The sequence below is a fragment of the Gymnodraco acuticeps genome, unplaced genomic scaffold, assembly GCF_902827175.1.
Source record: "Gymnodraco acuticeps unplaced genomic scaffold, fGymAcu1.1, whole genome shotgun sequence".
Taxonomy (NCBI): domain Eukaryota; kingdom Metazoa; phylum Chordata; class Actinopteri; order Perciformes; family Bathydraconidae; genus Gymnodraco; species Gymnodraco acuticeps.
In genome coordinates, this window is record NW_022991312.1 from 85367 (window position 1) to 113119 (window position 27753).

Below are 27753 nucleotides of genomic sequence, written 5' to 3' on the forward strand. Positions count from 1 at the left end.
TACTTCTACTTTTACTCAAGTACTAGATCTGAGTACTTCTACTTTTACTCAAGTACTAGATCTGAGTACTTCTACTTTTACTGAAGATCTGAGTACTTCTACTTTTACTCAAGTACAAGATCTGAGTACTTCTACTTTTACTCAAGTACAAGATCTGAGTACTTCTACTTTTACTCAAGTACTAGATCTGAGTACTTCTACTTTTACTCAAGTACTAGATCTGAGTACTTCTACTTTTACTCAAGTACAAGATCTGAGTACTTCTACTTTTACTCAAGTACTAGATCTGAGTACTTCTACTTTACTCAAGTACTAGATCTGAGTACTTCTACTTTTACTCAAGTACTAGATCTGAGTACTTCTACTTTTACTCAAGTAAGATCTGAGTACTTCTACTTTTACTCAAGTAAGATCTGAGTACTTCTACTTTTACTCAAGTACTAGATCTGAGTACTTCTACTTTTACTCAAGTACTAGATCTGAGTACTTCTACTTTTACTCAAGTACTAGATCTGAGTACTTCTACTTTTACTCAAGTACTATCTGAGTACTTCTACTTTTACTCAAGTACTAGATCTGAGTACTTCTACTTTTACTCAAGTACTAGATCTGAGTACTTCTACTTTTACTCAAGTAGATCTGAGTACTTCTACTTTTACTCAAGTACTAGATCTGAGTACTTCTACTTTTACTCAAGTACTAGATCTGAGTACTTCTACTTTTACTCAAGTACTAGATCTGAGTACTTCTACTTTTACTCAAGTACTAGATCTGAGTACTTCTACTTTTACTCAAGTACTAGATCTGAGTACTTCTACTTTTACTCAAGTACTAGATCTGAGTACTTCTACTTTTACTCAAGTACTAGATCTGAGTACTTCTACTTTACTCAAGTACCTAGATCTGAGTACTTCTACTTTTACTCAAGTAGATCTGAGTACTTCTATTACTCAAGTACTAGATTGAGTATTCTACTTTTACTGAAGATCTGAGTACTTCTACTTTACTCAAGTACTAGATCTGAGTACTTCTACTTTTACTCAAGTACTAGATCTGAGTACTTCTACTTTTACTCAAGTACTAGATCTGAGTACTTCTACTTTTACTCAAGTACTAGATCTGAGTACTTCTACTTTACTCAAGTACTAGATCTGAGTACTTCTACTTTTACTCAAGTACCAGATCTGAGTACTTCTACTTTTACTCAAGTACTAGATCTGAGTACTTCTACTTTACTAAGTACTAGATCTGAGTACTTCTACTTTTACTCAAGTACTAGATCTGAGTACTTCTACTTTTACTCAAGTACAAGATCTGAGTACTTCTACTTTTACTCAAGTACTAGATCTGAGTACTTCTACTTTTACTCAAGTACTAGATCTGAGTACTTCTACTTTTACTCAAGTACTAGATCTGAGTACTTCTACTTTTACTCAAGTACTAGATCTGAGTACTTCTACTTGTACTCAAGTACTAGATCTGAGTACTTCTACTTTTACTCAAGTACTAGATCTGAGTACTTCTACTTTTACTCAAGTACTAGATCTGAGTACTTCTACTTTTACTCAAGTACTAGATCTGAGTACTTCTACTTTTACTCAAGTACTAGATCTGAGTACTTCTACTTTTACTCAAGTACTAGATCTGAGTACTTCTACTTTTACTCAAGTACTAGATCTGAGTACTTCTACTTTTACTCAAGAACAAGATCTGAGTACTTCTACTTTTACTCAAGAACAAGATCTGAGTTCTTCTACTTTTACTCAAGTACTAGATCTGAGTACTTCTACTTTTACTCAAGTACCAGATCTGAGTACTTCTACTTTTACTCAAGTACTAGATCTGAGTACTTCTACTTTTACTCAAGTACCAGATCTGAGTACTTCTACTTTTACTCAAGTACTAGATCTGAGTACTTCTACTTTTACTCAAGTACTAGATCTGAGTACTTCTACTTTTACTCAAGTACTAGATCTGAGTACTTCTACTTTTACTCAAGTACTAGATCTGAGTACTTCTACTTTTACTCAAGTACTAGATCTGAGTACTTCTACTTTTACTCAAGTACAAGATCTGAGTACTTCTACTTTTACTCAAGTACACGGTCTGAGTACTTCTACTTTTACTCAAGTACTAGATCTGAGTACTTCTACTTTTACTCAAGTACTAGATCTGAGTACTTCTACTTTTACTCAAGTACTAGATCTGAGTACTTCTACTTTTACTCAAGTACTAGATCTGAGTACTTCTACTTTTACTCAAGTACCAGATCTGAGTACTTCTACTTTTACTCAAGTACTAGATCTGAGTACTTCTACTTTTACTCAAGTACTAGATCTGAGTACTTCTACTTTTACTCAAGTACTAGATCTGAGTACTTCTACTTGTACTCAAGTACTAGATCTGAGTACTTGTCCCTCCTCTCTTCCTACAGATGAGGAACTTCAGCTCCATGAAGAGGAAAGTCTTCAGACTCTGAGCCGACTCTCAGCTTCAGAGGACATTGAGCTGCAGAAGACAGCGGCCATGTTTTATCTACAGCTCAGTCATCACTGTGAGTAAAGAATCCAAACAGATTTGTATGTTGCTTCACTATCTTCTTCTTTATAGCAATGGTTTACAGATAAGTGGAGCAGGTAATGAGACGTGTGTTTGCTCTCGTCTGTAGAGATAAGCTCTAACGGACAGCACGGTTATTATGCAAATGATCAACTGTAATTTTCTTTCTAGGGTTGGCAGATAATTCTCTGCATGTGTGGCTTAAGTGCCGTTATTCACAGCACTACTATCCCAAAGCGCTGCTTCTTCACCCACAATAACCAGTGTTTCCTGCTCTGTGTGTTTCAGTGAACTCTCCTCTCCCAGACGCATTGTTGGAGCCGGTCATGAACTTACTGCTATCATCTGACCTGGATGTTCAGAAGACCATCTCTCTGTCTTTAGTCAATCTGTTAGTGAAGAACAACGGTGAGAGATACGAAATCACAAGGTGTTTTAAAAAGTCCTCTCTACTTGAAAGAGTCCTCTCCTGCTGATGTTCAGATGTATATCAGTATGTAGTGTCTCTACTTTAAAGAGTTCTCTCCTGCTGATGTTCAGGTGTATATCAGTATGTAGTGTCTCTACTTTAAAGAGTCCTCTCCTGCTGATGTTCAGATGTATATCAGTATGTAGTGTCTCTACTTTAAAGAGTCCTCTCCTGCTGATGTTCAGGTGTATATCAGTATGTAGTGTCTCTACTTTAAAGAGTCCTCTCCTGCTGATGTTCAGGTGTATATCAGTATGTAGTTTCTCTACTTTAAAGAGTCCTCTCCTGCTGATATTCAGGTGTATATCAGTATGTATTGTCTCTACTTTAAAGAGTCCTCTCCTGCTGATTTTCAGGTGTATATCAGTATGTAGTTTCTCTACTTTAAAGAGTCCTCTCCTGCTGATGTTCAGGTGTATATCAGTATGTAGTGTCTCTACTTTAAAGAGTCCTCTCCTGCTGATGTTCAGGTGTATATCAGTATGTATTGTCTCTACTTTAAAGAGTCCTCTCCTGCTGATGTTCAGGTGTATATCAGTATGTAGTGTCTCTACTTTAAAGAGTCCTCTCCTGCTGATGTTCAGGTGTATATCAGTATGTAGTGTCTCTCCTTTAAAGAGTCCTCTCCTGCTGATGTTCAGGTGTGTATCAGTATGTAGTGTCTCTACTTTAAAGAGTCCTCTCCTGCTGATGTTCAGGTGTATATCAGTATGTAGTGTCTCTACTTTAAAGAGTCCTCTCCTGCTGATGTTCAGGTGTATATCAGTATGTATTGTCTCTACTTTAAAGAGTCCTCTCCTGCTGATGTTCAGGTGTATATCAGTATGTATTGTCTCGTCTTTAAAGAGTCATCTCCTGCTGATGTTCAGGTGTATATCAGTATGTAGTGTCTCTACTTTAAAGAGTCCTCTCTTGCTGATGTTCAGGTGTATATCAGTATGTATTGTCTCTACTTTAAAGAGTCCTCTCCTGCTGATGTTCAGGTGTATATCAGTATGTAGTGTCTCTACTTTAAAGAGTCCTCTCCTGCTGATGTTCAGGTGTATATCAGTATGTAGTGTCTCTACTTTAAAGAGTCCTCTCTTGCTGATGTTCAGGTGTATATCAGTATGTAGTGTCTCTACTTTAAAGAGTCCTCTCCTGCTGATGTTCAGGTGTATATCAGTATGTAGTGTCTCTACTTTAAAGAGTCCTCTCTTGCTGATGTTCAGGTGTATATCAGTATGTAGTGTCTCTACTTTAAAGAGTCCTCTCCTGCTGATGTTCAGGTGTATATCAGTATGTAGTGTCTCTACTTTAAAGAGTCCTCTCTTGCTGATGTTCAGGTGTGCATCTGGACCCGGTGACAACATTACCTATTGACGCAGCAACCACTGTAAGTTATATTCTTGTTTAATTAGACTTCTCGGTTTCATTTATTCGACTCTGTATAATTGTTATTGTAGCTTAAACGGCTAAATCGCTTTTGAGAGATTTTAAATCTCAGATCTGCTCAGGCGAAACCTGCTTTACAGCTCTCAGCACTCAAGCCTGCATTAATAATATAGGCAGGGCCAGTCTATTGTCGCCCATCAGCTGTAGATAGTTAACTAATTAGAGGGGCGTGCTCCTACAGCTGTGAGAACTGAGCTATCAGGCGTCCATTTTAGGTATCACTTTCCTGGAGCGTCAGCTTCAGCGGCAGACAGCCGAAGACTGGCAAAGACATTAGAGTCCTACGGGAGTCTCTAAGACTGGCAAAGACATTAGAGTCCTGCGGGAGTCTCTAAGACTGGCAAAGACATTAGAGTCCTACAGGAGTCACGAGGGAGGCAAAGAGGAGGCAAATCCTACTTTGATTGAGCTAAGTATCGTTGGTGTTTTTATTTTTTCATTTTGTTGTTTAGCCCCTCATGCTATAATCATGTGTATTTTCTCCATTCCTGTTCATGTGTCTTCTCGCAATTATCACTGGCCCCGTGTATTTCGTAATCGATATAACCGGCCTGCTCTCGTCTATCCCACATGCTCCACTGAGATCCAACATCTAGTTTCAGGTGGCCTGTGGAACTGCCAGTCAGCTGTTCCTAAGGCTGACTTCATCTCTGGCTACGCCTCCCTGCAGTCTCTGGATTTCCTTGCTCTCACTGAGACCTGGATTACTCCATCCAACACATCCACCCCAGCAGCTCTCTCCACAGCATATTCCTTCTCCCATACACCCAGACCCACTGGCAGAGGAGGTGGCACTGGTCTCCTGCTCTCTCCCAAATGGAGCTTTTCCCTCTTCAAGCTACCTAACTTCACTCCTTCCACCTTTGAATTCCATGCCGTCACAGTAACCCATCCTATACAGTTAACCATTGTTGTTCTCTACCGTCCACCAGGCGCCTTGGGGGACTTCTTGGAGGAATTAGATCATCTCCTCTCACACATCCCTGAAACTGGCCCTCCCGCTGTACTTCTCTGAGACTTCAACCTCCAGATGGGGAAGATAGACGAACTAACATCTCTGTTAACCGCCTTTGCTTTCTCACTGTCTCCGTCCCCACCGACTCATAAAGCTGGCAATGTCCTTGATCTCATATTCTCAAGGAACTGCGCTACTTCTAACCTCTGTAAACCCGCTCCACACATCCGATCACTTCTTCATTTCATTCTCTCTATCCCTTTCCAAACATAACAAACTAATCTCTTCTCATCCTGCACTTGTCCGCCGTAACCTTCGCTCCCTCTCCCCCTCTACCTTTGCCTCGTCGGTGCTCTCAGCCATCCCTTCCTCTGATTCGTTCCAACTACTGCCTCCAAACTCTGCTGCAGAAACTCTCCTCTCTACTCTCTCATCCTCTCTGGACTCTCTCTGTCCTCTCACATCTCGGCAGGCTCGTCAGTCCCCTCCGGCTCCCTGGCTAAATGATGCACTGCGTGCTAATAGAACCGTCCTTAGGGCAGCAGAGCGGAAATGGTGGAAATCCAAACACCGTGACGACCTCCTAACCTATCAAGCTCTCCTCTCCTCTTTCTCTGCTTCGATCTCTCAGGCAAAAAGCACTTTCTTTCAAGATAAGATCCAATCTTCCTATTCCAATCCTAAAAAACTATTTTCCATCTTCTCCACCCTCTTGGACCCTCCAAAAGCCCCTCCCCCCTCCTCACTTCAGTCAAGCGACTTTGTTACCCACTTTGAAAAAAAGGTTGATGATATTCGCTCTTCTTTTTCTGACTCACCTCTACTCACCTCTGGGTCACCAGACCCTCCTTCCACCAACACACTTACCTCCTTTCCCTCTCTCTCTCCAAGTGAGGTTCTTACCCTCATTACCTCTGCCCGCCCTACCACCTGTCCTCTGGACCCTATCCCTTCAAACCTCCTTCAGACTATCGCTCCTGATATTCTACCGTTTCTCACCCATTTCATCAACACTTCTCTAACTTCTGGTCACTTTCCAAACAGTCTCAAGGAGGCAAGAGTAAACCCTCTCCTAAAGAAACCCACTCTCAACCCGTCTGATGTTATAAACTACAGGCCTGTCTCTCTCCTCCCGTTCCTGTCTAAAACACTTGAACGCGCTGTCTTTAAACAACTCTCCTGTTATCTCCATCAGAACAACCTTCTGGATCTGCACCAGTCTGGTTTCAAGGCAGGTCACTCCACAGAAACTGCTCTCATTGCTGTCACGGAGGAACTGCACACTGCCAAAACTGCATCCCTCTCCTCTGTCATCATCCTGTTGGACCTGTCTGCTGCATTCGACACGGTGAATCATCAGATCCTCCTTCGCACTCTCCAAAAACTTGGAGTTTCAGGCTCTGCACTTTCCCTCCTCACCTCATACCTGAAAGACCGTACCTACAGGGTGACTTGGAGAGGGTCTGAGTCCGACCCTTGTCAATTAACTACGGGGGTCCCTCAGGGCTCTGTTCTTGGTCCCCTCCTCTTCTCCCTGTACACAAACTCGCTCGGATCAGTCATTAGCCCGCATGGTTTTTCTTACCACTGCTACGCTGACGACACCCAATTAATTCTGTCCTTTCCCCGCTCAGAGACCCAGGTCGTCGCACGCATCTCTGCTTGTCTAGCTGACATCTCTCAGTGGATGTCTGCTCACCACCTCAAGCTCAACCTTGACAAGACTGAGCTGCTCTTCCTCCCGGGAAAAGATTGTCCAACTCTTGACCTGACTATCAACATCGGCACCTCAGTTGTTTCCCCGATTCAGACTGCAAGGAATCTGGGTGTGACCCTAGATAACAACCTGTCCTTCACTGCAAACATCGCTGCTACAACCCGTTGCTGCAGATACACGCTTTACAACATCAGGAAGATACGTCCCCAGCTGACTCAGAAAGCGACTCAGGTTCTGGTCCAGGCTCTCGTCATCTCACGCCTAGACTACTGCAACTCCCTCCTGGCTGGTCTACCTGCATGTGCCATCCGACCTCTCTCATCCAGAATGCAGCGGCTCGTCTGGTCTTCAACCTTCCTAAATGTTCCCACACCACTCCGCTCCTCCGCTCCCTTCACTGGCTTCCGGTAACTGCTAGAATCCACTTCAAGACACTGGTACTTGCTTACCATGCTGCGAATGGATCTGGCCCTTCGTACATCCAGGACATGGTTAAACCGTACACCCCAGCGCGTGCACTACGCTCTGCATCAGCCAAACGACTCGCTGCACCCTCGCTGCAAGGGGGACCCAAGTTCCCATCGGCGAAAACACGTGGGTTTGCTATCCTGGCTCCAAGATGGTGGAATGAGCTCCCCATTGACATCAGGACAGCAGATAGCTTACACATCTTCCAGACTGAAAACTCATCTCTTTCGACTCCACTTCGAGCGTTAGAACTATTAACGAAGCACTTTCACATTTCAGATGTTCAGTGTATATCAGTATGTAGTGTCTCTACTTTAAAGAGTCCTCTCCTGCTGATTTTCAGGTGTATATCAGTATGTAGTGTCTCTACTTTAAAGAGTCCTCTCCTGCTGATGTTCAGGTGTATATCAGTATGTAGTGTCTCTACTTTAAAGAGTCCTCTCCTGCTGATGTTCAGGTGTATATCAGTATGTAGTGTCTCTACTTTAAAGAGTCCTCTCCTGCTGATGTTCAGGTGTATATCAGTATGTAGTGTCTCTACCGTGACATGTCTGTCTCTGATTGGTTAGCTGGCTGGCTCTGTTGTTATTGGTCAACATCTTAGAGATGTCCCCCTCATGGAATCATGTTTTTAATATTGCTGTTTTAAATCTAATTGTTTTCCACAATCACATCTTAAATCGACCCGATGAATAGGGTCATAATAACCGTGCACTAACTCTGGTGTCAGTGTGCAGAGCCTCTGTGGTTGAGATGGGGATGCTGGTTCCGCTCCTGGATCTGATCCGGTCCGGAGACTCCAGCGCTCAGAGCCACTCCTGCGCCTGCGTCGTCCTCCTCGCCTCCTCAGGTGGGTGCAGAAGGATTTAAGGTCTTTAAATGGTTTAATAATTATTATTCTCTCGGTGTCTGGCTGTTACATATTTGTACAGATATCTTTATTGTGGGAAGCAGTATTTCAATCTCTCTGTCTGTACACACAAACTGAAAGATTGACAATAAAGTTCACTTTGACTTTTGAAAGTTTCACATGTTTTTTGGTGCAGAGTCGAACAGAGAGGCTGTAATGTTGGAGGGAGTGAAGCCTCTGCTGGCTTTAGCCAAATCCTACGACTCTCGAGAGCAGCAGGTGGCCTCCTGGGCTCTGCTGCACCTCACACACTCAGGTGGGTCACTTCCTTTAAAGGTCCCCTATTATACTGTTTTTCATCAATATATTATAGGTCTCAGATATATACAGAGCCTGTCTCTGATTGGCTGAAACACCAAACAGATCATTGTAGCATTACCCATAATCCCCTCTGTTTCAGCCCTGTTTCAAAAGTGCTGATTCTCTGTCTGTTACTTCAGATGAAAATAAGGAGCCCCTCCCCACGCCCCTCTGAGAGACATTTGGTTACAAAGAACTCAATGGAGCTCTAGAGGAGATTCAGGTGATAAGGGGGGGGGGTACCTTGGTTGCTGATTGGCTAATGGTTACACAAGACCAAACATCGTTATGACATCACAAAGTGGCCAAAATCTGATCAGCTCATTTTCAGACAGGTTTTTATAGAAATGGATCAAAAAGAGAGAGAATCTTTGTTCCTGAAACTTTCAGAGTCTCTTTCCACAGAGGGGACACATGTTGATGTAGAAGAGACATGAAGAAGAGGGGACACATGTTGATGTAGAAGAGACATGAAGAAGAGGGGACACATGTTGATGTAGAAGAGACTGAAGAAGAGGGGACACATGTTGATGTAGGAAGAGACATGAAGAAGAGGGGACACATGCTGATGTAGAAGAGACATGGAGAAGAGGGGACACATGTTGATGTAGAAGAGACATGAAGAAGAGGGGACACATGCTGATGTAGAAGAGACATGAAGAAGAGGGGACACATGTTGATGTAGAAGAGACATGAAGAAGAGGGGACACATGTTGATGTAGAAGAGACATGAAGAAGAGGGGACACATGCTGATGTAGAAGAGACATGGAGAAGAGGGGACACATGTTGATGTAGAAGAGACATGAAGAAGAGGGGACACATGTTGATGTAGAAGAGACATGAAGAAGAGGGGACACATGTTGATGTAGAGAGAAGGATAGAAGAGACACATGTTGATGTAGAAGAGAATGAAGAGGGGACACATGTTGATGTAGAAGAGGACATGAAGAAGAGGGGGGACCACATGTTGATTGTAGAAGAGACATGAAGAGAAGAGGGGACACATGTTGATGGTAGAAGAGACATGAAGGAAGGAGGGGATAGACGGGACACATTGTTTGATGTAGAAGATAGACATGAAGAATGAAGAAGAGGGGATGGGACACATGTTGATGTAGAAGAGACATGAAGAAGAGGGGACACATGTTGATGTAGAAGAGACATGAAGAAGAGGGGACACATGTTGATGTAGAAGAGGACATGAAGAAGATGGGGACACATGTTGATGTAGATACGAGACATGAAGAAGAGGGGACCAACATGTGATGTAGAAGAGACATGAAGAAGAGGGGACACATGTTGATGTAGAAGAGACATGAAGAAGAGGAGGACCACATGTTGATGTAGAAGAAGAGCATGAAGAAGAGGGGACCACATGTTGATGTAGAAGAGACATGAGAAGAGGGGAACACATGTTGATGTAGAAGAGACATGAAGAAGAGGGGGACACATGTTGATGTAGAAGAGACATGAAGAAGAGGGGACACATGTTGATGTAGAAGAGACATGAAGAAGAGGGGGAAAATGTTGATGTAGAAGAGACATGAAGAAGAGGGGACACATGTTGATGTAGAGGAGACATGAAGAAGAGGGGACACAATGTTGATGTAGAAGAGACATGAAGAAGAGTAGATAGAGGGGGACACATGTTGATGTAGAAGAGACATGAAGAAGAGGGGACACATGTTGATGTAGAAGAGACATGAAGAAGAGGGGACACATGTGATGTAGAAGAGACATGGAAGAAGAGGGGACACATGTGATGTAGAAGAGAGACATGAAGAAGAGGGGACACATGTTGATGTAGAAGAGACATGGAGAAGAGGGGACACATGTTGATGTAGAAGAGACATGAAGAAAGAGGGACACATGTTGATGTGGAAGAGACATGAAGAAGAGGGGACACATGTTGATGTAGAAGAGACATGGAGAAGAGGGGACACATGTTGATGAAGAAGAGACATGAAGAAGAGGGGACACATGTTGATGTAGGAGAGACATGAAAGAAGAGGGGAACACATGTTGATGTAGAAGAGACATGAAGAAGAGGGGACACATGTTGATGTAGAAGAGACATGAAGAAGAGGGGACACTGTTGATGTAGAAGAGACATGAAGAAGAGGGGACACATGTTGATGGAGAAGAGACATGAAGAAGAGGGGACACATGTTGATGTAGAAGAGACATGGAGAAGAGGGGACACATGTTGATGAAGAAGAGACATGAAGAAGAGGGGACACATGTTGATTGTAGAAGAGGACATGAAGAAGAGGGGACACATGTTGATGTAGGAGAGACATGAAGAAGAGGGGACACATGTTGATGTAGAAGAGACATGAAGAAGAGGGGACACATGTTGATGTAGAAGAGACATGAAGAAGAGGGGACACATGTTGATGTAGAAGAGACATGAAGAAGAGGGGACACATGTTGATGTAGAAGAGACATGAAGAAGAGGGGACACATGTTGATGTAGAAGAGACATGAAGAAGAGGGGACACATGTTGATGTAGAAGAGACATGAAGAAGAGGGGGACACATGTTGATGTAGAAGAGACATGAAGAAGAGGGGACACATGTTGATGTAGAAGAGACATGAAGAAGAGGGGACACATGTTGATGTAGAAGAGACATGAAGAAGAGGGGACACATGTTGATGTAGAAGAGACATGAAGAAGAGGGGACACATGTTGATGTAGAAGAGACATGAAGAAGAGGGGACACATGTTGATGTAAGAAGAGACATGAAGAAGAGGGGACACATGTTGATGAAGAGACATGGAAGAGGGACCACATGTTGATGAAGAAGAGACATGAAGAAGAGGATTTTGCATAATAGGTGACCTTTTAATCCTCACAGATTTAACAAAAGCAGATGTGTTTTTCTGTTGTTGCTCCTCTCTCTCTCTTTCTCCAGATTGGTCCAGGAGGCTGCTGGGTGATGCGGGGGGGTTCCCGGTTCTGGTTCTGCTGCTGCAGGGCTCAGACTCAGAGGTCCAGTTCTACAGCTGCTCCGCCCTCTGCAACATCTCTTCTGCTCGGGAGCTCCACCGGAAGCTGCTGAGCATCGGGAGTCACTTCCTGTTGAAGTCCCTGCTGACGCTCGCCTCCTCCTCCGTGCAAAAGGTAACGTTGTAAAGCACCGCAAAATACACCCCCTTATAGGTTACCAGGGCCATGAGAACATCCGGTACAGGAGGGTGCTGCTGCTGTGAATAAGGCCGACTATGGAGTCCGATGAGCGGACTGTAAAGCACCGCAAAATACACCTCCTTCCTGATTACAATTGGCAAGTCTTATGTATATCTGTAAATGATATACTATCATATGTATATACAGTATATTATAAGCCTATATTCCTGCTACTGCAAAATTTTTATAAATGGTGTTTTGTTGTTGTTTAGAAGTCGATGCAGGCGTGCAGATGCCTTCAGACTCTCTCACAGAATGGTACATATGTTCCCATTACACTTTGCTGATGCCTTTATCCATTTAAATAACAATAAGTGCATGTAACCATGAAGATGCAAACTCAAAAAGTTTCTATACTAGATGTGAGAAAATGAATATAAATACATTTTTACCACTGAAGATAGTACTTTTTAACTAAAGTAACTTTTTTAATGTCCCATAATATGTGTATTTAGCGTGGACTGTGTGTTGTTGTGTGGAGGGTTTTTCCAGCAAGGCAAGTTTATTTATAAAGCACCTTTCAACACAAGGCAATTCAAAGCGCCCTCCAAAAAACAAAACAAGCTAATATAGAATAACACAGATATTAAATACATGGATACAAGTTACAGTGCAGTGTAAGATATGAATAGTTCAATTATAAGCAGCGTCAAAAAGAAAAGTCTTCATCCTGGATTTAAAAGTAGTCAGAGTTGCAGCGGACCTGCAGGTTTCTGGGAGTTTGTTCCAGATATTTGGAGCATAATAACTGAACTCCTCCATGTTTGGTTCTGACTCTGGGGACAGAAAAGTGCACCGTACTTTAACAACAAACTCCTCCTAGGAATTTTATCCAATCGTCTTCAAATCTTGACAGTAGCATCTCAAGACCTGGCAGATGAAAAGTTAGTGGCGCCCATTTTGACTCTCGCCTCATGGCTATGTGATCCCTTTCCATGGAAGGTGATTATCTCCTAGCGCCAGCTGACAGGCTCCAAACGGCCCAAACGTCACATGATGGTTAATGCTTCGGCCCCGAACAGCTCATCTCCAAATCTGAGGGGCCGAAACACGATATTGCTGTGACACCAATGGTGTCGACAGTCTTTACGTTTGGTGTCAATCATGATGAAGTCCAAGCTCTGTAACATGAATGGCATGTCCCCCAAAGAGTTTATGGAGATCAGAAACAGTCATAATTGTCTTTGATAAACTGTGTAGCCATAATAGAGGCACTCAGAGACTTAACGTCCCCTTTAAACCCACCGTATGTAATCCCACAGCCGTGACAGCATACAATAATGTACTGTATTATAAACACTTTGTAATCTAGAGCCTTGGCTATTAATCATAATATTATAATATCATATTTTCCAGTGTTCCCTAAGTGATCAACTTAAGTAGAAAATAAAAGTACTTAAGTTTTTCCATCTTATTCATCTTTATACTTTTCTAAATCACTTCATCTCACAGGTCAATATTTTACTTTTTACTCAGTTACGTTTTTCTTACCGCTTTAGTGACTTCTTTTAGATATACTGTACACTTTGTACTAACCCTAACCTTAACCCCATCCATACCATAATTAGGTGATTTTAAATGTGAGTTTTCATTAACTTGTGTCCGTTAATGGGTTTAGAAATCTTCCTACTTCTCAAGATAAATAAACTATTTGTTAGTGAAACCCTGACAGCGAGGATTTTTTACCAAAGTTTTGCAGATAATAATTACGCATTTCTATTTAAGTGAGGTTTTAAATGTTTGTGTTGTTGAATTAAAAGCACATCATATAAGGCATATATACATTTTCAGTTTTTATTTGACTCTATTGAGGTGAGTGGCACCATGTTTCAGTCAATACAATTACATGTTCCGCTCTTCACCTACACATTCTGAGTATTACAGTCCCAGAATATTTGACCAGCTTGTATGAACACATTTAAAAAATGTAAACATATATAATGGAATTGAATGTGTACAGTGAGACAAATATAAAAACACAATTTTATATTTCATACCATGGGTTGTTTTATTTATGAAAGTGTTGATTAAACATACAATGAATAATTACTTTAGTAACCAAAATGTGATACAGTAAATCATGTATACTGTATATGTTTACACAGTGAGGCACACGCGTACAAAAATAGATTTGAATTTTTATTTTATTTTTAAATCAAATCTTTCTAATCCTAATTGTATCAGGAAAATTAGTTGCGGGCGAACCTGAGCTCCAGGAGAAAACCCAAAAGTGGAAGCGGGGTACGGTGGCCCTGAAGTGCAAGTCAAAACAACATTTCACAAAACACTTCAACATTTCACATTTTACGGAAAGGGTATTCCTTTAAGGAGAACACTTCTTGTTTGTGATTGGACAGAGCCAGCCAGAGAAGAACTGCTGTGATTGGTTGTTTTTGCTGCCAGTCAAGAAATGATGCTTCGTGATTGGTCAGCACCCGGCCGACAGCACCACGTACTTCCTGTTTGGTACTGTTCAGCTGTTTCTTCACAAATTGTAAACTGAGTTGGAAAGAATGGAAGAAGAGATGAACGAAGGATATACATACGATGTTATCCTCGACATGCTGTCAACCCATCACGACATCTACATGTCCCTTAGAACCAGGGGTGTAGTGCTGCCGGATCGCCGCTCCGGTTGTTAGCATCTGGTTAGCTAGCTATGCCAACGTACATAAGGAGTTGTTTCTACAACAAGATGGAGGAGAGTCCTCTCCTGTCAGACTGAGAGGATCTTATAACTACAGCTCAGTAATAATAATAATAATACATTTGATTTATATAGCACACTTTAAACATAAAAGGATCAAATAAATAAAGTCAGTGAGGTGTCCTCAGTCCTAACTCTTTAAACCGCGCTTTCAGGGTTCTAAGCAGGGGTGTAGTGCTATTTTTATAATTGCAGGAGCGCACCAACAAAACAGCAACATATGGACATAGGTTACTATATCAAAAGTGTGCAAATGTATTTAGAATCCTGTCCATGTGACCCTTTTGTTAGTGGGTGGTGGACCTCACATCCTCTAGGGGGGGTCCGGGGGCATGCTCCCCCGGGAAGATGGTTTTTTAAAAGTTGAAGTTAAATTCAATCTGGTGCACTTTGAGAGCAAAGTTAGGGACTAAATCTATGGATACATCTCTCAACAACACCCATGTGAAACAGTACTGTAACCAGAAGTACTTTTTCTTTAAGCATATCTTACTAATCACTCCCCTTTTAAACTGTATTTTAGTTTTACTGTCCTATAGAATGAGTTGGAATTATTTCATACCTATTTATTCTCTTATTTTTTATAATGATAATAAAAAGGTGTGCTTTGGAAATACTTGTTTACATAAATGGTGACCAAACCGTTTGAGACCCACTGAGATAGCTTAGACTAAAGTTATCTATCTAAACACTCAGAGAGTCCTTTAGCTCACTGAGCTGTAGTTATAAGATCCTCTCAGTCTGACAGGAGAGGACTCTCCTCCACCTTGTTGTAGAAACAACTGCTTATGTACGTTAGCATAGCTAGCTAACCAGATGTTAACAACCGGTAAAGCAGTGCTCCGGCAGCTGTGACTACCTGATTTGCATCTCTGCCCGATTTGCATTGCGCAAGCGCAAGATGGTTCACCATATTGGACAGCTACATACGGCAACCCAAATAGGACATTTGTTTCGCGAAGCAGACATTTAAAAAAACAAAAACCTGACAACATTAATCTGAACGAGAGAGAGAGTTATTGTTATTACAACGTGACTTCACTATTATTTAACAAATACTTTTATTGGGTTGATTACATTCTTAGAATAAGTGAGAAATTGATTTATCTTCTGTTAGACAGTTATCATACTGAAGAAATATTTACTGTGAATGTATGCAAAACTGTTTGGCATTAATAATTTATATGTAATTACATTAACTATGAATGTTAACATTTTATTTCAAATTAAATACAATTACATAAAAGATTTTCCATTTAAAAAAAAAAAAAAAGTTGATTCAAGAACACATCTCTGTTAGATCAGTAGTTTTCCTATATTACAATTATTGCTAAATTTTAAAAGTCTTTACCAGCTTTGGAATTATATATATATCATTGAGATTAATGTTGTCAGGTTTTTTTAGTAATCTTTTTCTGCTTTGCCAAACGCCACTGTCAAGTGTCCTATTTGGGTTGCCGTATGTAGCTGTCCAATATGGCGGACCATCTCGCGCTTGCGCAATGCAAATCGGGCAAAGATGCAAATGGGGTAGTCACAAGCACTACACCCCTGGTTCTAAGGGACATGTAGATGTCGTGATGGGTTGACAGCATGTCGAGGATAACATCGTATGTATATCCTTCGTTCATCTCTTCTTCCATTCTTTCCAACTCAGTTTACAATTCGTGAAGAAACAGCTGACCAGTACCAAACAGGAAGTACGTGGTGCTGTCGGCCGGGTGCTGACCAATCACGAAGCGTCATTTCTTAACTGGCAGCAAAAACAGCCAATCACAGCAGTGCTTCTCTGGCTGGCTCTGTCCAATCACAAACAACAAGTGTTCTCCTTAAAGGAATACCCGTTCTGTAAAATGTGAAATGCTGTAGTGTTTTCTGAAATGTTGTTTCGACTTGCACTTCAGGAACACTGTATGCGGGGGAAGATCCAACAATACATTACATTTATATAGCGCTTTTCTTGAATTCAAAGACGCTTTGGAGGGTGGAGTGAGGTGAGGGAAATGGAGGAGGGACTTATTGTTGATGTGTTTTTTTTAATCCTTATTAATATGGATTTCTGGAAAACCTGAGCTCCAGGAGAAAACCCTATCTGAGCAAAAAGTGAAGGAGGGAGGGGGTGAGGTAGGAGGAAGGAGGTGAGGGGAAATGGAGGAGGGACTTATTGTTGATGTGTTTTTTTTAATCCTTATTCATATGGATTTCTGGAAAACCTGAGCTCCAGGAGAAAACCCTATCTGAGCAAAAAGTGAAGGAGGGAGGGGGTGAGGGAAATGGAGGCAGGGAGTTACTGTTGTCCAGCTGGAGCTGAATCACCAGAAGCTTCCTCCATCTTCTCCATCTTCTCTGAGGAGGTGTTTGCAAGCGCAAGATGGTCCGCCTTATTGGACTGCTACATACGGAACAAATAGGACATTTGTTTCGCAAAGCAGACATTTTGTTTTCTTCCTCATCTCCTTCTCTTGCATCTTCCTTATCATTTTCTGCAAGACAACGTCTCTATCCTCAGTCTCCCCCCTTCTGTGAGAGAAGAAACCTCTGCTCTTATTCTTCATGTGAAGACAGAGGTCTTCCAGAAGTTTCTTTTCCTCCTCCATCTTTTTCTCAGTCGTTGCCCAGCTCAGTCTTCTCAGAGCCAGGTCGTCCCTCTGCTCCTCCACCTGTTTCAGTTGTGTCTCCGTCAGATGAAGCTTGGTCTCCATGCTCTGGTGTTTCTGGGCCAGGTTGTCCTTCTTCTGAGTTACCTCCTTTAATTTGGTCTCCACCAAATGAACCTTGGTCTCCCAGCTCTCCTGGTTCTGGGCCAGGTCTTTGGAGAGCTTCTTCTTCTGCTCTTCCAATTGGTTTTCCAACTGCTTGACATCCGTCTCCTTGCGTTGGACAAACTGCTCCCAGTTCAGCTGTTTTTTCAGCCAGGTCTTTGGAGAACTTCTCCTCCTGCTCTCTCATCTGTTCTTTCAGCTGTTTGACGTCCGTCTCCCAGCCCAGGTTATTCTCGGCCTGGCGATCTTTCTCCTTTTTCCACCTGCTTTAATTTAGCCTCCACCTGTTTGAACTCAGTCTCCAAGGTCAGGGTTACCTTGGCCATGTCGTTCTTTTCCTGAGTCACCTCATTTAGTGTTGTCTCCATCTGTTGCTTCTCAGTCTCCCAGGTGTGACTCTTATCGGCCAGGTCTTTAGAGAACTCTTCCTCTTGCCTTTTCAACTGGGCCTCCATCTGTAGGAATTCCGTCTCCAAGGTCTTGTTTCTACTGGCCTGGTAATTGTTCTTCTTCTCCACCTCTTTCAACTTCATCACCATCTCTTGCTTCTCACTCTCCCAGGTGAGAGTCTTTTCGGCCAGGCTCTTGGTGACCTTTTCCTCGCATTGAAGGAGTTGTTCCTCTCTTCTCTGCATCAGGTTTAAAGTCACCAGGTTGGCCTCGTTGTGTTGGTCTGAGAGCTTCTGTTTCTGTGTCTCATACCATGCCACTGTGTCTTCCAGCTGCTCTTTGTGTTGAAGCTCTGCAGCTTCCATCTTCTCCTCCAGACCGCTGTTTCTATCCTCCAAGATGGTCACACACTCAAGGAGTTCTTCCCCTTTTCTTATCAGCTCTTTCATGGTCTCCCCTTTCCTCATCCTCAGTTTGATGATCTCTGGGTCACACTGCAGGGGAACATCATTGTTCTCGCTGTCAGATGTCGCCTGGTCCTTCTCGTCCGAGACATTTCCTTTCTCTGCCTCATGCCTTGCCACAATTTGGTCCAGCTGCCTCTTGTGTTGGCATTCTGCATTTTCAATATTCCCATTCAGACGTGAGATTTCTGCCTCATGCTCCATGATGGTGTCAACCAGCCTTTTGTTCTCTTTGTGGAGCCCTGAGTCCCTGTAGCTCAGGAGCTCCTCGAGACGTTTGACCTTGTCTTTTTGTTTGCGCATACTGTGGCAAAATGTCGTCCTCTCCTCCTGAAATGCCCCACGATACTCCTCCAGGCCGTTTATCTGGCCGTTTTCTGCAGTGGACCTGCCTGTAAGCTCGATCCGCTTCAGCTCCATGGTCGAATGGCCTGGGGTTTCCCCTGTTGTTCTGGTGGCTTCTTCTATCCATGGCACCGTCTGTAGACTTGTGTTGTGCGTAGGTAGAATAATATATTTCTCTTTGGAAGAAGTGTTCTGTGTAGAAGTCTGCGAAGGTGGTCTGAATGCGTGTCACCACTTACAGCTCTGGAGGGAAGAGTGTGGAGTGAATGCACATCACAGCCCTTGCAGTCTTCCTTCAGACTCCTGTGACATCATCATGACATCACAGATCTCTTTGATCTTCTGTGACATCATCATGACATCACAGATCTCTTTGATCTTCTGTGACATCATCATGACATCACAGATCTCTTTGATCTTCTGTGACATCACAGATCTCTTTGATCTTCTGTGACGGAACATTCATCAAAGCCAATGATGTCATCGCTTCAGTGTGTCATAAGTGATGTCACTGAAATAGTTTGGTTTAGACTTATGGTGTTGCCATGGAAACACAAACTCGCAATAATCATTATAAAAACAGAAACAGTACAAACTAAACAAAACAATAAACAACAATAAAACCCGATGTTGTCACAAGTCAAAAGTACATAGTCCAAACGTCACATGATAGTTAACGCTCCGGCCCTGAACAGCTCTACGTCAAATCTGATCATCTCATCATATTGCCACGGAAAGACGAACTCGCCATGAAGCACGATGTCGACGTAACTCAATGGTAAATGGTCCAAACACCACCAAACTTCAGATGGCCGTTAATGTTAGAGCCCTCAACTCCTCTCTGATAACGAGGCAGCCCTCCAGACATCTGAGCCAATTGTGAGTCTTCACCGCACGCCGTAGCCGTGATGTGGCGCCCATTTGGAGGCTCGCTTGATGGCTATGTGATGGAGCTGGACTGTGTGTTGTTGTGTGTAGATCTGATCCAGGAGCAGCTGATGGAGCTGGACTGTGTGTTGTTGTGTGTAGATCTGATCCAGGAGCAGCTGATGGAGCTGGACTGTGTGTTGTTGTGCGTAGATCTGATCCAGGAGCAGCTGATGGAGCTGGACTGTGTGTTGTTGTGTGTAGATCTGATCCAGGAGCAGCTGATGGATCCAGACTGTGTGTTGTTGTGTGTAGATCTGATCCAGGAGCAGCTGATGGATCCAGACTGTGTGTTGTTGTGTGTAGATCTGATCCAGGAGCAGCTGATGGATCCAGACTGTGTGTTGTTGTGCGTAGATCTGATCCAGGAGCAGCTGATGGATCCAGACTGTGTGTTGTTGTGCGTAGATCTGATCCAGGAGCAGCTGATGGAGCTGGACTGTGTGTTGTTGTTCGTAGATCTGATCCAGGAGCAGCTGATGGAGCTGGACTGTGTGTTGTTGTGCGTAGATCTGATCCAGGAGCAGCTGATGGAGCTGGACTGTGTGTTGTTGTGCGTAGATCTGATCCAGGAGCAGCTGATGGAGCTGGACTGTGTGTTGTTGTGTGTAGATCTGATCCAGGAGCAGCTGATGGAGCTGGACTGTGTGTTGTTGTGTGTAGATCTGATCCAGGAGCAGCTGATGGAGCTGGACTGTGTGTTGTTGTGTGTAGATCTGATCCAGGAGCAGCTGATGGAGCTGGACTGTGTGTTGTTGTGTGTAGATCTGATCCAGGAGCAGCTGATGGAGCTGGACTGTGTGTTGTTGGATGTAGATCTGATCCAGGAGCAGCTGATGGAGCTGGACTGTGTGTTGCCTCTGCAGTCCCTGCTGAAGACATCCTCTGCTGAGTGGAGAGAGTCGGCCGTCACACTGCTCTCTGCGCTGACTTCACACACACCGAACCAAGTGAGGTTTCCTCCACAGCGGGATCATTATAATATTCATTGTTAAACATTAGTGGTTAGATCATGGTGTAGGAGCCAATTAACACGGTCACTATAAAGGTACGAACCTATGTTTGTGGTTAGAGGTTCCGCCGGAAGGCCATACAGTTTTTGACCACACACGGAGAACACACACACACACACACACACACACACACACACACACACACACACACACACCACACACACACCACACACACACACACGGGAGAACACACACACGGGAGCACAACACACACCCACACACACACACACAACACACACACACACACACACACACGGAGAACACACACAGAGAACACACACACAACACACAAACACGGAGAACACACATACGGAGAACACACACACACACGGAGAACACACACACACAGCGGAGAACACACACACACACACACACACACACACACACACACACACACACACACACACGGGATTACAAACATGGAAAAGGTATTGTGTGAACCGTAATATCGTGTCTGGTGAATGAGAGAACGAAGCAAGTGAAATGGAAAGCAGTGAAAGGAAATGCAACGACTGTATCGAACTGGAAACTTTGTTTCAGACTTTTATTCAGCAGCAAACTTTGTGTCAATTGCGCAACATAGCGGATCCTCAGAGGCTGAAAGCGTGGCTTGGCCTCTACACATGGGTTAATAACCACACGATGGGCTTCAGACGTGAACGCCTCCTACCTAACAAGAGCCACAGATTCAACACGTTTATACGATGTCTTTGTCGATGTTTGGCGACCCCTTGTGGCGGTTTAGTGTCTCTTGTTTGTCATATTCTGTCTTTTCTGTTGTTTCTCTCTTTTTGGTCATTCTGTCTCTTTTTAGACTTCGTCTTTTTTGGTTGTGTTAGTAGACATGTGTCGCCTCTTTGTGACTTCTCGTTGTCTCATTTCGGTGGTTCTGCATCTCTTTGCAGTCGTTTGTTTCTCTTGGACTTTTTAAATGTTGCATATCTTTGTAGAACATCGTCCTCTTAGAATCATATTCTCTATCGTTTGTTCTTTGATCTAGTTTTTGCATATTTTTTCGGGCCATTCTGAATCTTTTTGTAGACATTTGTGTTTCCTATCATTTGTGTTGTCTGGTGCCTTGTTTCAGTCGCTGTAGTCGGAGTGTCTGTTCTGCATCCAGACATGTGGTTTTCCTAATGACTTGTGTCCCTTAGTGACTTACCAACAAGAAATGTGAGCAATAGCTTCAAGCAGAGGTCATTCCAAAGAACAAGGATATTTCTTTGCCGGACATTCCTTCCTTTTTCATGACCTTGAACTAGTAATCAGTCGATGTCCAATCAAAACCATTTGCTGCTCTGTTTTGATCCCAGGTTTGATAATATCTCCCTGGGTTGTTTGCAGGCCGTCCTGGTGAGCGAGGGTCTGCTGGAGGAAGTGGGTCAGCTGCTTCTTCATCCCACATGCAGCTCCGTCATCATCACACACAGCTGCAGGATCATCACTGACCTGAGCAGCTGCAGCGAGGGTCAGCAGGTAAAACTCCTGATTTAACGCCTGCAGTAAAAAGACACAACGCGCCTGAGTATAATCCGTCTTTGTTATCCAGGCTGTGATGGAGGCTCGCTGTTTGTCAGGACTCCTCGGCGCTCTTCTGTCTCCGTCTCTGACTGATGACACTTTAATACATCTGACGTCATGCTTGCAAAACCTCATGACACAACGTGAGGGACCTGGACTCAAACTAGTATTGGTCTGTTTAGCTCTTTCTATGTGGGATCAAACCCAAAGACATCCTTTATCTGTTTTGTAATCAGCCATAATCCTTCACTTTCTTCTTCAGATCCACTTCAGTCTGAGTTGTCGGTCATGATAACATCAGAGCACGTTTCCAGACTTGTGAAGTTATCGGGACGATCACAAAACCCTCAGTTATCGTACAACAGTGCGGCCGTCATCGGCAGACTGGAAATGACAGGTAATGTTCTGTGAAAGTATGACGACCTGATAGAAGTAACAGATTGGTTTATGAAACGGTGTCTTCATACTCTTCATCCAGGAGAGACGCTCCAGCTGCTGAAGCCTCACTACGTCGCCATGTTGGAGTACCTGTCGGTGCTTCTCCAAAATAAAGATTTAAAGTTCCAGCAGCTTGGCTTAGTGACGATATCCAACCTCAAGACAGGTTTGTATTCGTTCTACCCTCGGGCGTCACTTTGTGTTGAAGTTCTTTTGGACTCTTTTGGACTCATGTGTTTTACTGTGTTCTAATCCTGGCTCCTTCTGGATGGTTTGCACTGTAGACACTCTGCATCCTTTTCTGGTCAATTTCTCTTTCATTGTTTTCTCCCTTTTTAGTCGTTTTGCATTTCTTTTTGGTCATTTTGCATCTCCTATTAGACTTTGTGTCTTTATGTTATATCCGGTCTCTTTTTGGTTGCTTTACGCTTTGGCAGACATTTTGCATCTCTCTTTGTTATTGTATTCCCTTTTCCTACTTCGGTCTTGTTTTGGCCTTTTTGGTAAACCGTTAAAGCTCCCAGGTCGTGGCCATTTCTACTGATCATAATTCCATTGTTGAGGTCTACTAGAATAGATCTAAACTCACATTGTTTCTCATCCAGCGTCTCTGTAATATACACTGAACAAAAATATAAACGCAACACTTTTGTTTTTGCTCCCATTCTTCACGAGATGAACTCAAAGATCTAAAACATGTTCTATAAACACAAAATAACCATTTCTCTCAAATGTTGTTCTCAAATCTGAAAGAATCTGTGACAGTGAGCACTTCTCCTTTGCCCACATAATCCATCCCACCTCACAGGTGTGGCATATCAAGATGCTGATTAGACAGCATGATTATTGCACAGGTGTGCCTTAGGCTGGCCACAATAAAAGGCCACTCTGAAACGTGCACTTTTGCTTTATTGGGGGGGTCTGGGGGGGTCCGAAAACCAGTCAGTATCTGGTGTGAGGGGTAGGGTTAGGGTAATGTTGTGAATCGAGTGGCCCGTGGTGGTGGTGGGGTTATGGTATGGGCAGGCGTATGTTATGGACGACGAGCACAGGCCACTCGATTCACAACATTACCCTAACCCTACACCGACTCACAGCCTCGCCGCGTCCCGCCGTCTCAGGGAGGAGAAATCGGCGGAGCTGCAGCTGAGAAAAGATTGAGGGTGTGTGTGAGGGGTCGTTACGTCACTTGGTTCCCGGAAGAAACAAATGGAAAAAGAGAAATCTCCAGCGAGGCGTTCTGGGGCAGCACAGACAGGTCTTCTCTGTGTTAGAGTTTTACTCGCTACAGGGTGTACTTTGGGGTTTGTGACTCTGCAGAGCGTTACATGCAGAAAAACCTTCATAACACAAGAGGACGGGTACTAACCAGAAAAGCACGACATGGGACCTTTAATAATCAGTAGGCTAGGGTTTTCCCCTTTTCTCTGTTACTTTTTTAGACGAAGTAAATGTGTTTCTCCTACATTTTTAAATTGTCTGCTGTGCGAAACAACCTTTCTAAAAGCGTCCTCATTATTTAGTGAACATTTCTTGATCCATTTTAAACCGTAGTGGGGACAAGATCCACCAAAAGCAGCTCAAAGTACTGCAGCCATTCACACCATCTTATCATAGTAGATATCTTAACAAATGAATCACTACCAGGCCTTGAGATCCAGGAGGTTTGAGTCTTGTGTTTCCCTGCAGATGGAGACTTCTCCTCTCTGTTGTCTGGCGGCGAGGTGGAGGATCAGCTCCGGACGGTTCATGATCAGACGGAGGAAACCAGACGGCTGATGCAGACGATCCAGCCTCTCGCTCCATCTCCTGTTCACCCTTTACAGCCTCCACACCAGTGGTTGCGTTAGACTTTTTCGTTGTCCGTCATTTTGACGGACAGGATCGTAACATTTCCGTCATAAGCCATTATTACCCGTCATTTTATTTTTCATGTTTTAATGATGAGATGAGACATATTTAATATGTTTGGGAACTGAGCAGCAAATGCTCATTCATTCATGTTTTAATGATTCATACAGAACTTCTAAGGGCATGGAGAAACAAAAGATGAACAGAGACACCGACCGTGTGGTCACTTTTCATGTCAACACGAACATGAATGATTTATTTGTTCCTGCACTGACAGACAGCAGAGGGGGCAGAGGCCGCTAAAAACACCGCCACCATTGTGCCTAAACAGGCAAATACGAACAATGCCATCGTTTGAAATGAGACAATTACAATCAGAATATGAACAAAACATTTACAAGAACAACTCAATTGACCTGCTGTAGCCTGAACGCTGATTTCTGCATCGCCGTGCACCCTCGGACAAATCCGTTACTCATCTTAGCTTCTCTACAGATGTCGCAGAACATTTTGCCATCTTCCCTCCTCAGCCACTTAAACTCTTGCTCCCACTGAACCCGGTACTCCCGCTTCAACTCCTTGCCACTTGCTTGCCCCTCTGCCGCTGGCTGAACGCTGTCAGTTTGAGTCTTACTGGCTTGTCCTTCATCCTCCACCGCATCAATCCCTCTTTTCACCTCGTTTATCCAAACCATCACATTACTGGGCTTATTAAAAAAGCTTCGGACGATCAGCTGCCGTGACATTTTGCGATTGCTAAAGCCGGTTAAACAACGAGGTCAAAAACAAGACTAGACAATAGTTACTTAATATACACACACTCGCCACCAACTGGACAGGGGTGAGAATGACTAAAGAATAGTTACAGACTACAGTAGATCGCCCTCAGTCGACCTGGCCACTAAGGATGTAATATAATGTGGGCCGCTGGTGGACATTTTGGCGCTGTTCCGAGTTGTGTTCTAATCCGTCAAAATGACGGACTGCTTTCAGATTTTTCCGTCATTGTTAGAAAAAATCCGTCATTGACGGAAAATATTGGGTTAACGCGACCTCTGACACACACACACACACACACACACCACACACACACACACCACACACACACACACACACACACACACACACACACACACACACACACACTGAGAGACGAGCACTGAGAGCAGCACTGAAGAAGAAGCAGCTTTTCTCCATGTTTCAAAGTGTTTATTAGTTTTTATGCTTACAGTCAACAACAAATGAAGTGAAAAACAAGAGAAGCGGCATAGTATCAACTCTTAACACGTGATAGTTACAAGCAATCGGATATTTAGGATTGGATACATTTGTTTTTTATATATGCTTTTCTTATAATAAACTCTCTTAAACTTCTACGCCTCCTAACGTTGCTTTGTAAAGCGAATGCGCGCGATATCAAACAGAGAAGACTGTTAGTGCAATAAAGGCTCCGTGCATCGAGTTCTCTAAAACAACACTCACTAAAACTGAAGTCTTTGGAAACTAAGTTCCTTAGCAGCTTTGAGATATGTGATTGCTATACGTCACAAAATCAACAGGTAGGAGAGGAATTTACACGGGTACAATTTAACTCTTGTGTGCTAACTTCATAGCACTAATCTAAAAGTGGAAAACTAAGGAAGGAAAAGTACTTGGACACATCAGGAATAAGCAAAAAGCATATGGCTAACATGATTGTAAGAAGAGCTATTCCTATTACTTCACACTCTCCATCGTCTCCACTGTCTACATGGTTATTACTGTATATGTTCTGCACTGAAAGGAAGCAGTAAAGAACTTGCCCAGTATTTGTGCCACTGGTTACACACACAGAGAAAAAGTGAAGCTGACGTCTCAGTGAGAGGCGAGGCTGGAATCGTGCATGCTCACGCTTACATTTCAGTGTGCAGAAACATGGCTGAGCTGCAGGAACTCACGGAGAAAACACAGCTCTCCAATCAAGTGTGTGAACGTCTGTGGCAGCTGCTCAGATGACCTCTGCAGGGACACACACAGAAACATTATTTTCAAAGTTTCAGAGCAGCTTAAGAGATAAGAACATGTATGATCCATGTTGAGACTTTCCATTAGGGGGACATGCAGGGAAAGGAGAGGCTGTCCACACACCATGGAGCTTTATTACTTTGAACACTGTCAGGTGTTGTGTGACGAAGACTTGGTAAGATAACATTTCGCATTAATAATAACTTGGAAGAAAACGTACTGATATTTTGTGTCTTGTTTTGTCCCTATTTTAGTAGTTTAGCAATTTCTCTCCTTAGACTTTGTGTCTCTTTGAGGTTAAAACGTACTCGTTCCTTTGACAAGAGTTGTTAACTACGGAAGAGCATAAGGGTCACGTGTGAATATGTTGGTACGATCTGACCAATAGTGAACTTTTTGTATTAGTTCTGCGATTAAAGTCTTATAAAAATGAAATCACATGTTGCCCTAATCCTCTAATTAATGATGGTGTTGAAACAAATGGACAACTGTTTGAATCAAGTCGTTAGCGGACCGGTTGAGATGCAATTTGGATGGAATGAATCTGCCGTGACGCTGTCATTTACTCTCAATAAACCCTTGTTCAAGTTGGACATGTCCCTGGGGGTCTTCACTAAGTGTTATGGAGTCAGAACCAAAATACCCGGCAGACTGCAAGTGTCCTAGGATCTTGGTACATTGGATTCACTGACATTACCTGCTTATAGCCTAACGTTAGCCTTTTACTTCAAAAATCATAAAGATGTGGAGATCATCCTGCTGAACAGAACATGTCAGTATCATAAACATGCTTATTTTAAGAAACATTCCTAAATTAAATGGAAAAATCTCATTGCTTTTTGTAGAGGTAGCCCTTGCGACGCTTACTTCTGGGTCAGCCTACTAAAATACGTCATGCCTGCCCCACTCTACAGTGTTTCTGTCTCTTTAGTGGACATATTCCTCACCTCTCTGCCTCCTCTCTCTGCAGGTGCTCCTGCTCCTCTCTCTCTCGTTGTTGTCGCTCCTCTCTCTCTCGTTGTTGTAGCTCCTCTCTCTCTCGTTGTTGCCTCGCCTCTCTCCTCCTCTCAGCCAGGAGACGAGAGGCCTGCCCGGCGTCTGTGGTCCCGGCTGAGGGTCGACACGTGACTTCAGGAGGCTGGGGATCTGCAGGGAGAGGCTTTTGAGGAGGACCTGAAGAGAGAATAATATCACCTTTGTAAGAGCCATTTAATAAAGTCATGTTTGGGTTCAAGTCGTGCCATTAGTGTGTTGTTGTCCTATTACCTAGGCACAGGTATTTAAGGTGTGTGTTGTCTCCGGATTGGGTGTGACTGACCCCGGAAG

General features: G+C 43.2%; 1 protein-coding gene across 3 annotated transcripts; it reads left to right on the forward strand.

Moving 5' to 3' along the window:
- Window positions 1–2434: 2434 nt before the first annotated feature.
- On the forward strand, window positions 2435–27617 carry LOC117562440 (vacuolar protein 8-like). 3 transcript variants are annotated; one of them, XM_034240267.1, is made up of 11 exons: window positions 2540–2554; window positions 2848–2967; window positions 4354–4403; window positions 8333–8452; window positions 8649–8768; window positions 11731–11939; window positions 21958–22089; window positions 22163–22277; window positions 22397–22531; window positions 22613–22738; window positions 27398–27617. In XM_034240267.1, exons 4-11 carry the CDS (start codon window positions 8356–8358, stop codon window positions 27553–27555), a joined length of 1092 nt encoding a protein of 363 aa, XP_034096158.1. In that variant the 5' UTR covers window positions 2540–2554; window positions 2848–2967; window positions 4354–4403; window positions 8333–8355; the 3' UTR covers window positions 27556–27617. The 3 variants fall into 3 exon arrangements, with proteins under 3 accessions (XP_034096157.1, XP_034096158.1, XP_034096159.1); XM_034240266.1 differs by lacking the exon at window positions 4354–4403 and having other exon boundaries at window positions 2435–2554; window positions 8340–8452; XM_034240268.1 differs by lacking the exons at window positions 2540–2554; window positions 4354–4403 and having other exon boundaries at window positions 2870–2967; window positions 8299–8452.
- Window positions 27618–27753: the final 136 nt, after the last annotated feature.